The following is a 14,485-nucleotide window of genomic DNA, read 5'->3' as shown; positions in this document are numbered from 1 at the left end:
GCTCAGAGGAAAGCACTCCAAGGGATCATTAACACCGCCCAAAAGATCACTGGCTGCCCTCTCCCCACACTGGAAGTTCTACACAACGCCCACTGTTTTAAAAAGGCCCAAAACATCATAAAAGACACCTCACATCCTGGCCACTCCCTGTTCGAACTGTTGCCCTCAGGCAGACGGTACAGGGCAATCAGAGCAAGGACTAATAGACTGAAACACAGCTGTTATCCAACTGCAATAACACATCTGAATACTACAAAAAAATGTCCATCACGCCACTCTTGTGTTAATCTATGCACGGTCTGAAGCATGTGTGTGAGAATGTATGTGAATGTTTTACTGTTATATCTTATTAGTATTTTAAGTATTCTATCTATTTTATTTATTGAATTTTATTGTTTTATTTATATTTTGATATTGCTAGGGATGATGCAATGATCGGGGACCATTCTTCATTTCGTTGTTCTCGTGACAATGACAATAAAGTTTCTGATCTGATCTGATGTTCGCTTCTACGCCGCTCGTTATAATACTAAGGCAGGAACTGTGATCCTCTGATTGTTGCCATCGACCCCATGCCTTCTTACTAACGCAGACTTGTGCAGATTTTATACTTCCTCATTCAACAAGGCGACGCTCTGATAAACTGTAAGTGAAATGTTAGCGTGAGGAGACCAACAGTCAGTCTTTCCTTCACTGACCTGGTTGCTTCTGAAGGCCACGAGAGGCCGTTCAAGCACTGGAACAAAATGAGTTGTTACATTTGGACTCCTGCACCGTCCGACTCGGCCCTCACGTTCCAATGGTAGATTAAGCTGACTGACAAGGCAACAGAGCAAAATTCATACTGCTCACAAAAGGCTGATGTGAAACATCCATCCAGCTGTAAGCTCTCCTATTCCCAAAGCATTCCCTGCTCCTTTTTCTCATTACAAAGAATACTAAATGAAACCTTTTTGGTAAAGGAAAACTCTTCTGAGTGTAACTGAGCTGCAGCATGTTTTGAAGCTCTACTTTTACTGCTCAAGAAATGTTCGTTTCTAGTTCGTCAGCCACCCACAATACTGAACATCCATGAATACTTTTAGTGGAATTCATGCAATGCAAAAGCCAATACAGTGCTGTGCAAAAGTCTTGAGCCACCCATCATTTCTTTATATTTTGCTACAAGAATGTAAAATAATTTCAGCAACTTATTGAAAGACATGCAGTTCTCCAGGCTTCATAAAGGCTCTTCAAAGCTCTTCTTTGGATGTTGGCTGCTTTCTGTTCAGTTCTCTGTCGAGTACTTCCATAGTGTTGACGTTTGGACTCTGGGGAGGCCAATCCATGCCTTATAGTGAGCCATTGTGGTTTATTTTTCTCTCCAGGTGAACTCGTACTGCAATGATTGTTTGTTTGGGATCATTGCTACACTAAACAGTGAACCTGTTGCTAATCAGCCCCAAACCAAGACAGAGCTTCCACTGTGTTTTACAGATGCCTGTAGACACACTGATGACGACTTGAACCAAAAACTACAAGTTTGGATTAATGACCATAAAAGATCTGTTAACCCTCATTTTCAGTCCTGTTCTTGTGTAATTTGGCCCTTTTCTCTATTTCCCTTCCTTAACTGTGGCTTCTTGACAGCCAGTCTTTCATTTACCAAAGAAGAACTTGAAAGAGCTTCGGAGAACCGGAGAGTTATTGCTCGACATCACTTGGGGGGGGGGGAAGAGTCTTGCTCCTTGGAAACATAATATGAAAAAATGAGCAGTCACTCAAGTCTTCTTCACAGTATTTTATGTCACCAATGACAGGCTGAAATAAAAGTGGTTACTTTGCAGTCTGACCATTTTTGGTGAGTAAAGCCAACAAGCAGGTGAACAGCGAGTGGGTGAAAAACACAAAGCTTCAAATGGGATGGAAACAACAGGCTGTGGTCAAAAACAAAACTCCAATGCTTTTCCCTAATCACATTTTTGTTGTTGTTTATGTTGTTGTTGTTTCACCTTGATGGAAAACATCACGAGGTGAAGGAGACTTGGGGAAAACCACCACAGTGCTCAGAGAATCTGCACTTGTGCTGGATTGCTTGATAAGCTCATAACGGATGTTGCTGATATGAGTCTGTTGCATTAAAACTACAACATCTAAGAAGATGAACTACAAAAACCTCACCTTCCATACCCAATGTTTTTCACCACAGTCTGTATATAAAGGATGGTGTCAGTGACGTCCCACTCTGAAGTCTCAAACTGGCATCTTTTTGGAAGCAGACGTCATAAATGAGGGGTGACTGTGAAACCCTCGGACAACACACACACTGATGACTTGTGATTGACAAATTGCTTGTCAATGGCGCGCTCTGGTTTATTTCCAATTCTCACTCTAATAAGGACCATCATTTGCAACAGTAACATCATGCTGTATTCAGCAAGAAAGAAGGCAAAGGCCACTTTCCCACAGACTTCTACACCGGGAAGAGAAAAACCCCCTGAATACAATCATTTGCAAATCTAATTAACCCATAATTTATTAGCAATAGAACATATTGAATGTTTAAGCAGCGAAAATTCTAAGAAAATAAAATCAGTAATTTTGAATTTGATGGCAGCGACACATCACAAAAAAGCTGGGATGGGGTCGTGTTTCCTACTGTGTAGCATGCCCTCATCTTTTAACTAAAGTCCATCTGGGAACTGTGGAGACCAGCTGTGGGAGGTTTGGGGGAGGAATGCTGTCCCATTCTTGTCTGATTGAAGAATTTTAGCAGGCAGGCCAGTTCAGCACCCCGATTCTGCACAATTTAACAATGTTTTGCTGAAATACACAAGGTCTTTAAAAAAAACACGTTGCTCTAAAACCTGCATAACTTTCAGCATCGATAGAGCCTTTCCAGATGTGCCAGCTCCACAGACACTAATCCACCTCCATACCGTCAGAGACGGAGGCTTGAGTGCTTATAACAAGCCCCCCCCCCTCGTCTTTAGTCTGGAGGATGTGGTGTCCATGTTTCCCAAAAAGAATTTCAATTTTCAGTTCGTCTGACCACAGAACAGTTTTCCACTTTGCCTCAGTCCTTTTTAAATGAGCTTTGGCTGAGGCTGGCTCAGGCATCCAATACTGATGTCTGGCCTCGTCCCTTGCACTCGTGTCACACATATCAAATTTGAATTGAGTTAATATTTTATAATATAGTTTCTCAGTTAAAAGGTTTGATATGTTTCTGTGTTCTACGTTTGGTTTATGAGATCTGAAAATCACTGCGTTCTGGTTTTCTGTACATTTTACCCACAAACTGACCTGCACAGCGTCCACATCACTGCAGACACTATTACTGATGTGAAAAAAAGCTCACTAATCATCACAGTGAGTTGAAATGAAGTGGCTGTAATAGAAAATGCTCCCCAGCCTCTGGTCCACTCGTTTTTCCCTCTTCCTGCTGAAGACGATCCATCTTAACAGTTCCTTTACGAAAGCTTTTAGCATCTTTGAAGTCAAATTAATTAACCATAATCCTAAAAGCTGGCAGTACAACAATGCTCAGAATGAGGACGTAAGCTTTGCAAACAGAGCTGCAATACAACCTCTACTTCACTTTGATCATTTTAATTTGGCTAATTATATTTTATTTATGGAGCATTTTTCTAAACCTATGTTACAAAGTGCTGCACGTGGTAAACGGGCCATAACCAGCAGACTCGCCTACATTACTGTTATTTCCATTTCGGCTATTAATTAAACAGTTTGTTCAAAGCACATCAGCATATTTGCAAGTTATGGTGTAAGATGGAAGCAGACATAATTTAAACGATATGATCTGTGACGCTTCTCAGCCTTGTTGTTTCTCCATGAACGGGCTTTTAGTCTGTCACTTTGAATTCTGATCTCATTTCATAAAGACGGCCCAGCGCATGTGCTAAAGGGAGAAATGAAAGAAGCATTAATGCAACTTTCCTTAGTATTTAGAGAATAAGATTAGCTCTTTTTATGGTCACCACATAGATACTTACAGATCACATGACTCAGACCCTCCTGATCATAACTGACTATTTAACCACAACCGCGACCTCCTGTCAGGTAAACCTGTGACTTTTAAACTGGACTTTAATGACCCCATTTTGGACACACGTGGCCAGTGTGTCAAAGCACAGGCAGTGAGAAAAAAACGGGACACAGAGATGAGAATATGTTTATTCTACAGGGGAGATGAAGCCTTTTCCCTCTGCTCCCTGCTTGGAAAATAAGTGAAGGCCTATAAAATAAATACATGTAAATATGAAATGATCTGTACTGTCTCCACTGAGGCCGTCTGTGTCTTCAGAGACATTTAGATGATGTTTAATGAATAAATTTGCACTATGAAATTGATTGTATCTCTCTACAAACCAAATTTGTATTGGCTCTTGCAAATTTTGAAATAAGGGCAGCAATCCAGTCAAATCCCAGTTGAAACCTCCCATTTTTGTTCTTCCAGTTCACATTTAACACCAGTGGAAATCTTCCCAGGAGTACACTCTCAGAAGCAGGATTTTTTGTTTTCTCTGGCTTACGTAAGAGCACAAGCTGCAATGTGCAGATTGGAGTTTTATTTTGTACTCGCATGCTGGAAGGAAGATTCGACAAACTCGGCAGCTTAACAGAAAAACACCGAGGAGCCCGGCCATTTCCAGATCAGACAAAAAAGAAAAAAGCTATTCCTGTTTTATTTTTCCTGGTAACTAACGCAAAACTTTCCATTTTCCAACTTTCTAACGACTCCGTCACTACTTTGTGCCCGTTTTGTTTCTGAGACGTGTGTGGGAACACTGCCAGATGTACTAGAAACTAGTGCCTGGAAATATGCAAACAAGGGAAAGAAATAATCTCACAGGATGAATTCATTTAAACCTCAGACACATTTTCAGCTTTTTGCTCATTTATATTCCACTTTTACCTACTGCAGTGCTTGCTCAGATGAAGGAATCTATTCATGTGTGGACTGTAGGGAAGGTCGTTCGTTTTCTTTCTGCAGCAGCCGTAACTAGAAGAGATGAAAAACCTTGAAAAAAGAGACTTTTTTTAACCCGTTGCCTCTGTCACCGAGGCTGCCGTCTGATTGCGTTCCTTTCTTCTCGTTTAGATTAGTCGCCGTGAACATCACAGGGCTACTACATGACGACAGACTCTGCAGTGGAGCCACTTTTCATTACAATTAATGAAATGTGTGGCATCATGACTAGCCTTGTTTCCAGAGAGAGTGACGCTATCCCCAGACCACGTTGGGCATGATTAAAGCTAACTAGAGGCATGCCTGTGGCCAGCTGTGAGGAGGGATTTTTCTGGCTCAGAAAAGCGAGCTTGGGGAGTGAAGCATGATTGGTCTGCATGTAGTTAAAGCAGCGTTTTACCTTATTTAGCAGCAGTCATTTTCCTCTTATTTCTGGGAAGAAATAATATACATAACCATGAAAAACAAAAACAAGTATTTTATGCTTATGTGAATGAAACCCCATTTAAAAATCTTACAAATGGTCAAACAGATTTATATCATTGGTGATTTAACCTCTCTGATGTGTCCCCAAAATATTTTACATGCAAGAAAATCTCCAACAAAGTCTGCCTCAATTTCTTTGATACAAACCAAATGCATTTTACTTTTGTAACTCCTACTAACAGACTATGTTTTACACAAATTTTCCTTTTTAAGGGGTTTCTGTCAGTAAGATCACGATTTGTGTAATTTTTGGGAGCAAAAAATAAGATTTGGATTAAAACGGTGGTTAAGTACTTTCCTCTGAGACATGTTTAATTCAGCTCACTTTCCTGTAATTAAAGGGTGCTTAACATTTTTTACAGAAGGCCCGACTGACTAACATAAAGTAAGTGAAGGGTCAAAGATTGGATAATTAAACATGACACTTGGAGTGCTGAGCTATCCATGAATTTGGCTGATGTGGCAGATTATTTTACAATTGGCAGTTTGCCAGCCTGGGGCCTTCTATTGTTGGAACAGGCTGACTTCCTGTTTCCTGTTAACAGTTTGAAGTGCAGATTGACATGGCTAGTAAAGGATTCTGCAGTCCTGCAGAAACCCCAAGCACACCCATACTGTTTCTACTGGAACTCAGAGGATTAAGATGTAAATGTGAGCACCTCAGTAAAAGCAGAGCTTTAGACAGTTTGCAGGTCTGGAGCGCTCGCGTGTGTTTGTGTTAACACAGTGCCAAAATCTTCCCAGCAAATTTCCCTCAAGATCAGACGGTGCAATCATCAGAGAAACCAGAAAAAGTCCAAGAGCTTCACCTCAGACTCTACAGGCCTCAGTTAGCTCAAGACAGTACAACTGGAAATAGGCTAAACAAGTATGGTTTGTTTATGAAGGTTCCAGAAAAAAAAACCCAAAACTCTTCTGTAAAAAGAACCAGCGTGACTTAAGTTTGCCAAGTTACATCTAAACAAGTCACAAGACTTCTGGAGCAGTGTCCTCTGGACAAACGAGACCAAAGTGGAGATGTTTGGCCATAATGTACAAACACTTGCATATCAGCACAAATGCCTCACACCAGCTGTCAGCACGGTGTTGGTGGACTGATGATTTGGGCTCCACCAACACCCGGGCTCCTTACAGTTATTGGTTTCACCATGAATTCCTCTGTTTCAAAGGTGAGGTCATCTGTACAGACGACAATGATCTCAAGATGACCTCGAGCTCAGCAGCAAATCTACAACAGAGCGTCTGCAATGGTTCACTCATAGTCCCGACCTGAGCTGACTGAAATACTGGGGCGGGGCCTCAGGACAGCAGAGTTGTGTGAAAACTCTTTTTCTTTAAAGTATTTCTAATAAATCAATATCGGTGGCACTAACACTGAGGCATGCTTCAGTCAGTTGCTGCTTTGTTTAGTAAGATGAAGCAATAATTGTTTGATATGTTGTTATTAGTAAGAATTGAAAGGTTCACAGCTGTGTAAATTAGGCAGATGTTAAATGTGTGTACTCTCACCAATATTAGCGGCTCATTCACAGCACGCAGCGCCACATGTTTGATTTAGCAGATTTTTGCAATGCCTGATACTCTTCCTGACGCAGCCCTCAATGTCGGATTTGTTTCACCACACGGGCATGAACTGGGAACCTTCTGCTTGTTAGGCACATCTATAAACCACTACACTGTAGAGCCACTCCTCAAGGCTGTTTCTTAATATTAGGCTTAAGTTAGCTAACATTTACAGACTGCTGAAACTACTGATGAAAAATATATAAATATCACAGGTTTTACTCCTTTCAAATTGACACTGTAGGTGCAGCAACTAAAAACCTCGAACAAGTTTGAATGTCAGTGACCTCGACCTCAAGGTCAGAGGTCAAGTTTTCTGAAAATCAAGTCAGTGTGATAACCTAGCATAGGATATCCAAATTCATAGCACAGGTGCCACTGGCAGCATCTTTATAATTCTGCCTCTGGAATTATAATAATAATAATAGTTATCCAATTACTTCTGAAAATGGGCGACTTTGTATAAAGAGGCTGTGTCTTCTAAACAGAAAATGAAAAGGTTTTATAAAACAATTTGACTTAAGGCTGAAAGTCAGCACGTTTGATTTAAATCCACTGCAGTGGTGTACCGAGCAAAATCCTGACTGGAGACATACACAGGGAGATTTGAGAAATACAACAACGCCCTATCTTGACTTGTCAACATGTGTTGATTACCAGATATGTGAAAAGTCGAAGGAAAACTGGCTTTTTTTTTTTTACTTGTGCCTAATCAAAACTGTAAATACGAGAGTGACTAACAGCTTTATAGCTGTGAGTCAGTGACACCGATGTTACTGAACCCGATCTAAAAATTCTCAACTGCAGCTACCAAATTCGATGCCACAGAAATGAAGCACAACAAGCCTCCATCTATTTTAATCATAGCGGCATCAGGGAGACTCTTTACTGAATGAAGGTCGTGTTTTAATGAGCGACGCGCTCTTTTTGCTCCTTTAATTGACTCGAATGAAGCAGTTAATGTTTTTTATGTGAACGTTATCCTGAGTGGAGATGGCTTTCAAGCTTGGTAACACATTATAATCACCGTCAGTATTTACAGTAAATAAACAAAAATATAAATGAACTACATTTGAATCAACTATCAGGCCAAACAGTGAATTATTTTAAAAACAGAGCTCAAACAATGCGAACAGGTACCGAAGCTTGTTTCTGTTCATCTGCGCCATAGACGTTAAATTCTTGAAGCGATGTTTTAAAAACTGTTAGAAATCCCATTATTGTGATTTCATGCCCCAATAATTTAATGTGACTGTCTCTTGAATTTATTAATTTATGAAGGCTTAAAATTAGTGCAAAACCCCCAAAAAACATTTAGAAGTGCCAAATTTCAACGCACCTCTAATCTGAAAGAGGCAGAAATATTCATAGCATGAAGGAAAGCTTCGTTATATATGTATGAAAGTAATTGACCAAACAGATCACGTGATTCTGAGGTGGAAATTCACTGATTTCTTTGCTTCCCATGGTGGATCCACCAGGTTTAAATAAACCATAATTATCCTCTGAGTGTCTTTCAACCCGTCAATTTGGTTTTCGCATTACTACTGTTTTTCACTCTTCCTGCTTTTTTAAATCCTGTTTTCAGGCTTTTTACTGATAAACCTCAGTACTGAACAGCAACCCCATTAAACAAGGAGAGGAACTGAGCAGTGAACGAAGCGGAGCGTAAATCAGCTTAGAAGGCCGAGCGTTTCCCCGGGAGCTGGTAGACAGAGAAATGGAGCTGAGGGTTAAAACTGGACTTGGAGGCACCCGGTCGTGCAGACAATGAATTCATTTCCCTTTGAGCAACATTTGTGCAACTCCTTCTTTGTGTATTTATGGATTTACCTTTCCATAACTCCCTCTTCTTGTTTCCAGTGCTGCTGTGCCCGCGGGTGTGGACGTCTCTGGAGAACGGCAGGGTGACGGCGAAGCCTCCCGGGCCCCCCGTGGAAGGAACCGTGCTCCATTACAGCTGCCACGCCGGCTTCATCCTGGAGGGCAGAAACATCAGCCATTGCACTAAGCTGGGCAAGTGGGACGCGCCTAAACCCACCTGCCTGTGTGAGTGTCTCAGAATATATCAGGTTTTCCATTATACTGCGCCTTCTAGCAGAATTAAGATAATTATGTCATATAGTGGGATGCCATTTTCTGTTACATGAGAGATTCAGCGGGCGAAGCAAGCCGACTGACAACAAAGAGCGTAATTAATGACACTGAAACTATGACTGGAGCCATGACTGGAGTTGCAAATGATGGTGATGAATCATAGTAACAACTGGAGGCTATAATTTACTCAGTGAGGAAAAATATTGAGCCTTTATTGATATTTTACACCTAAAACAACAAATTGGTTAATAAATAGAAAATTAAAACAGCAGCTGCTTTGATGGCAAATGAATACATGGTTTCTGCAGTAATAAAAGAACACTGATGTATTTTAAGACCTCAGGAGGAATAAAACTAGGTCTAAACAACTAATTATGTGAATAATATTCAGGCTTTAATAAAGAATGATAACTGGGTCATTCCCTGGAAAACCAAACGAGTGCCAAACATGGAGCGAACCACAGCTAGAGGATGAGGCTGGTAACAAAATGTAGGCGCAAAGGAGGCTTTTGATAGGCTGTCACCTGTCGCACGCGTGGTCATATAGACCTGGGAAGTTTACACAAAATTGACTTTTTAAAGTTTTCTCCAGTAAATGAATCAAACATCCAGGACACCGATGCTTCTTTCTGTTCCAGGCATTAAATTTATGCTATTTAATAAAATACAATCCATGACATTAATGCTCACAGCTGGTTACAGGAATCAATCAATCATGAAATATAAAATACTTACGGCCTTATTTAGGACTTTTTAATGAACTGGCAACCAGTCTCTGGTTCCAGCTTCGCTAAAGAGCAGATTAAATGCTTTTTACACTAATTAGAAAATCTTTATATTGACACACTACAGGCAAACACAGCACTGATCCATTTCAGGATTCTGACTTGATGCTTTCAGGCTAACAGAAACAAACTATACAGAATATTAGGCAGGCACTTGAATATTTGTTTCTGTAAGATTCGAGCTGGATGTTCAATCTCAGCTTGGTCATGTGACATTTTGTACTTTGAGTAGTGTTCATCAAGCTTCAGTTTATCTCATTTTTTGCTAATCAGCAACTTTGTTATCTAGAACGAGCAACTTTTCATCCCCCTTTAGGAAGTTTTTCTCCTTCTCAAAGGCACGTAGTGAAGAATCTGCAGCACTCCTCTGCAGCACAGCTCTCGCAGCCATTGCTCTCCCGCTGCTCTCCCTCTCTGTTCTCATGCACAGCCTCTATGTGGGAGCTGCTGCTGTGCAAAGTAAGAGACTGTCTGTAGCTTCTAATTTTCCCTGTCAGTGATCATTTTACATGTAAATACAGCTGAAATCACAGCACAGTCTTTGTACATCACTCGTGTAAGCTGTGATTTTGTCAGATTATGTCACAGTTATAAAATCTGACACGAGCTCTTCCACCGAGGTTCTTTGTTCAAGGTAATTACAGGCTTTTTTAAAATGTCGAAATACTTAGAATGCTTCTCATCCTTACTTGTCTGCCAGGCATCCTTCTTGCTCACCGCAGTAATAATCATGCCTCAGTAAACCTCATGTTGCAAACTTTGTCACTAGATTCAGCAACTCTTATACCCGCAAACCAAAGCTTTTCTTCCTAATAAGCAAAAAACTGGGCACGCTCAGTGAGACGGAGGCAGACCCCCCGAGAAACATCATGTTGTCTCTGAGTGACTGTCGAACAGCTGTTATGGATTTAGGTGTTTCTTTTACCACAGTTTGTCTGTTAGACGTTTCTGCAAATCAGTGCAACTATGTAAAATATTGAATTGAGACATTCAAATTTTACCTTTAAAAATATAAGCAATTAGCTCAATAATTGTGATAATACACAATAATCCAGCAACAAATAATAATGTAAACATGAATACTATTTAATGGCACTATGTGTTTGCCTTACACTACTGCTCCCTTCATCTATGATGCATATTCTAAAATGGTGTAATGCAAATTGCAGTTTCCAATCATCTCTGCGGAGCTGTTTTCATTCCTGATAGGAATTTTAAGGCTGATTTAAAAATCACATATTTTAATATAATCGCTTATATTTTTTCATCTTTCAGACACGCAAAACATAAAGAAATTATGTTCAATTATTTATTTACCGATTTATGCTTTGGGTGACTAAAAACACAACAGGGAACTTGCAGAGTGCCCTCTGGTGGACAAACTATGCAACATCAGCGGTCATGGAAAGGAAGAAGGGTGTTTCCCTCTGTCACAAGAAGTTTAAGTCCTTGAGCAATTTAAAAGCTGATACTGTTAGATGGGTAGATAGCTAATAATAGCTAACAATACTGGCCTACCAATAAATTGCTTGGGCTCTTCTTTTCGTCGTCATTTTGGGTGCCAAGTTCTGGCGGTGTGCTCTAATTCTGGTAGTTCACCGCAAAACATTCAAATTAAAGCCTGTAATGAAAAAAAAATCCCAATAAAAACAAAACTTACATGTATTTGTGTTCTTGGAAGTAAAACCTTGAAAAATCAGACCAGGAAACATTTTCATAATTAAAAATATCACAGTGGCATAAGTAATAAACAGCTGGGGTCATAAATGGCTCTACTTGGTCACGTGAAGGTTAAATAGGATTTTCCAGATCCCAGAAAGTTGATGTGACAGTTTATTCATCACTCAGCGCCTCCCACCTCCCACCTGATCAAAGTACACAGGGGTGGGTTGAAATCTGGTACTTTTAGCTACTTTATTTTTTCCAGCATCTTTGATCCCTCATAACTCCATACGTACAGCAGATAGCTGCACAGTCCTTTTAGGGCTGAAAGCCTCATTTAAACTGTCAAAACCCACAACCAAATCAAGTTTACAGCCACAAATGGGTTTGTTATCGTCAGCACAGCTTTTTCTCTAACCAGTGATGAGCATCGTATATATCAGAGGCAAACTGCACCAGTTTAACTAACGTCTGTGATGTAGAAGAACAGAAACAAGCACCGGTACCCTGGATGTTGATTTATTTTCTGGTCATTTACTGAAGAAAAGTTTAAAAAGCATTCTGGGTAAACTTTCAAGGGTCATCTAATCACATGGCAAAGGTAGCTGCGCTGGTTGGAGCATCTGAAAGGTTTCTTTTTGATACCAGGCTCAACTTGTAGCAGCGATTCTTTGATTCCTTTTGAATCTTTTAGCCAGGATTCCTTCTGAATGATTCCTTCTGAATTATGGCTGGGAGATTCATTAAATATACTAAAGGTATTATAGCAAGAAATCTGCTGATTTTCAGTGAGCCAGGTGGAAACTTTTTTTAATATACAGATATATACTCTGGCCTGGGGGTGAGGACAAGCATGCATGTATTATATTTTAATTTTCTCCCGAGTGTCTCTTCCACAGAATCGCTGTAGCCCAGTATTTTACCACTGCTCACTTGGGTTTCAGTCTGCCTCCCGAAAATAGGAGCATTAGGCTTTAAAGATGACAGATAATTGCAAACACCTGCTCTCCCATCAGTGGAGCACTGTTGCTAAGCAATAAATAATGCAGCCAATCACAGTGGAAATCCTCAGAAGGTCGTCTGTACCGTTGGCACGGGCAGGTAAAGCAAATGACGTCCTGTACATGAAACAACAGTCAGGAATAAAGAGCCTGAGTGGGTATTAGTGATGTCACTGACGCCCATCAGTGTTCTCAGTTACAGCAGATGGCGTGTCCGCTGTCGGAAAAGATTTGTTCAAATTAGTGCAAATAAATGAGGATTTTGGAAACAAACACACACACGCACACACACACATAGATGAAACAAACAAGTGAAGGAAACAAGATGCCAACTGGTTATCAGAGGAGTTGGCATGGCAACGAGTAAAGTTGCTATGGGAATGGTAGTATTAAAAGAGATGAAAGAGGAATTATCAGCACAGTTGGAAAGTAGGGCCCTTATTGTATAATCCCTAAAAGTCTAGATTTAGAAATGCTGACCTACATGTGTGAATGCTTCAAATAGACTGAAAGAGCATTGAGACAGTGGTTTGTGTTGGGCCTTTATTAAATGAGGTTTATAGGTTTTCTGTTGGGTTTTATATGCTATGTGTTGTTCATACTATTACATAATAGGGACTTCCAGCCAGGCATTGCTGCTCAGCATAAACCTCTTTCAGACCCTTTCACAGGATAACTACGGTGTTGTATTGCTGCCCCCTAGTGGAGCGAAGTAACATTGAACGCTTTCAGTTAAAAACTTTTTTTTACCCACTCTGTTGGAGTATTTATTGTAACAAAATAAAAATCTGAATATATTTGTAATCAATTCTTCTTTTGTCCTTTTTCTATTTCCCTGCCACAGATGACAGAAACTACACAGGTAAGAACTTATTGTTTCCTAATTTTGTGATTTTGAAATCTGTTAACCTCGCTCAGCTCAGCGATGACCTGTTGAAGGTTACAGGGTTAGATTAAGGTCACCGAGTCTCAGTCTTTTTCTGCTGTAACCTTTATAACCTTCCTAATTTTATCAATCATTAACACTAACAAAGGAAGATTAATTTTACTTACTAAAAGTTGGCATTAGCCAAAAATAAACACAACTTATTATCCATTAAAAATCCTATTCATGCAGCCTAGTTTCACTTTGTTCTGCACTCGTTGCTCCTGCCCCATCTGTGGCTCTGGGCAACAGTTGTGAGAGTCACCAGGATCCCGTCCACTCCTTTTTTATGGAATTTTTGCCAAATGGAAAAGCTGACAATAGAAGAACTCTTTGCTCAAAATGCATGTGTAACATTTTAGCTTCTAGTATCTGAAAATGTGCCAGGCAGCTAGTCACCTCGTGGTTGTTAAGAGAGTAAATGATAAGGACAGATATCAAATCTATTCAGTAGTGCAACAGACAACCGTCACCTGAAGATGCTTTGTACTGTAAAGAAACTGCAGTGTTTGAGAAAAAGCCCCAATGATCAGCCCCATCCCCACCCTTGAGCAGCATTTAGAGACAGTGGTGAAGAAGAACTCCCTTTTAACAGGGAAATATTTTAAGCAGAACCAGCCTCGATGATGGGCCGTCTATCGATTTGTCAGGGGGTCAGGACAGAGAAAAGAGAGAAAAATCCCAAAACAGACAAAACACAAACTGCAAAAGACCGTAAACAAAAGTCACATGACTGCATATTTTGCAGAGAAGCACTGTTCAGTGTCTGAGTCAAGCAGCAGCAACTAAGAAAACTGATCCCGCCCCAACTGTAAGCTTCATCAGAAAAGGAGAGCTGGAAGCCTAAAAGTGCCGAACATGTCTGTCTCCTGAATCCAGACTAACAGCTATGGGCTCTCCGTCCTTTTCTACCTTTGGAAACTCTGTGAAACACAAATAAGCCAGCAGCCTGAAAGTGAAGTCAGATAATAGTGTGAGGTTTTTAAGATACGAC

The 14,485-nt window shown here is 40.4% G+C and overlaps 1 protein-coding gene across 10 annotated transcripts in view; it reads left to right on the top strand.

Annotated features, from left to right (window-relative positions):
* Nucleotides 1-14,485, top strand: part of gabbr1a (gamma-aminobutyric acid (GABA) B receptor, 1a) — a 130,699-nt gene that overhangs the window by 17,576 nt on the left and 98,638 nt on the right. For all 10 annotated transcript variants that reach the window (XM_026183912.1, XM_026183904.1, XM_026183911.1 and 7 more), the window contains 2 exons: nucleotides 8,885-9,070; nucleotides 13,411-13,428. In XM_026183912.1, coding sequence (XP_026039697.1) covers nucleotides 8,885-9,070; nucleotides 13,411-13,428 — 204 coding nt within the window. The remainder of the gene's footprint in view (nucleotides 1-8,884; nucleotides 9,071-13,410; nucleotides 13,429-14,485) is intronic.

Source organism: Astatotilapia calliptera, chromosome 11 (genome assembly GCF_900246225.1).
Source record: "Astatotilapia calliptera chromosome 11, fAstCal1.2, whole genome shotgun sequence".
In the NCBI taxonomy this organism is placed as follows: Eukaryota; Metazoa; Chordata; class Actinopteri; order Cichliformes; family Cichlidae; genus Astatotilapia; species Astatotilapia calliptera.
Note: the sequence above shows the minus strand (reverse complement) of the source record. Positions and strands in the feature narration are given on the sequence as shown.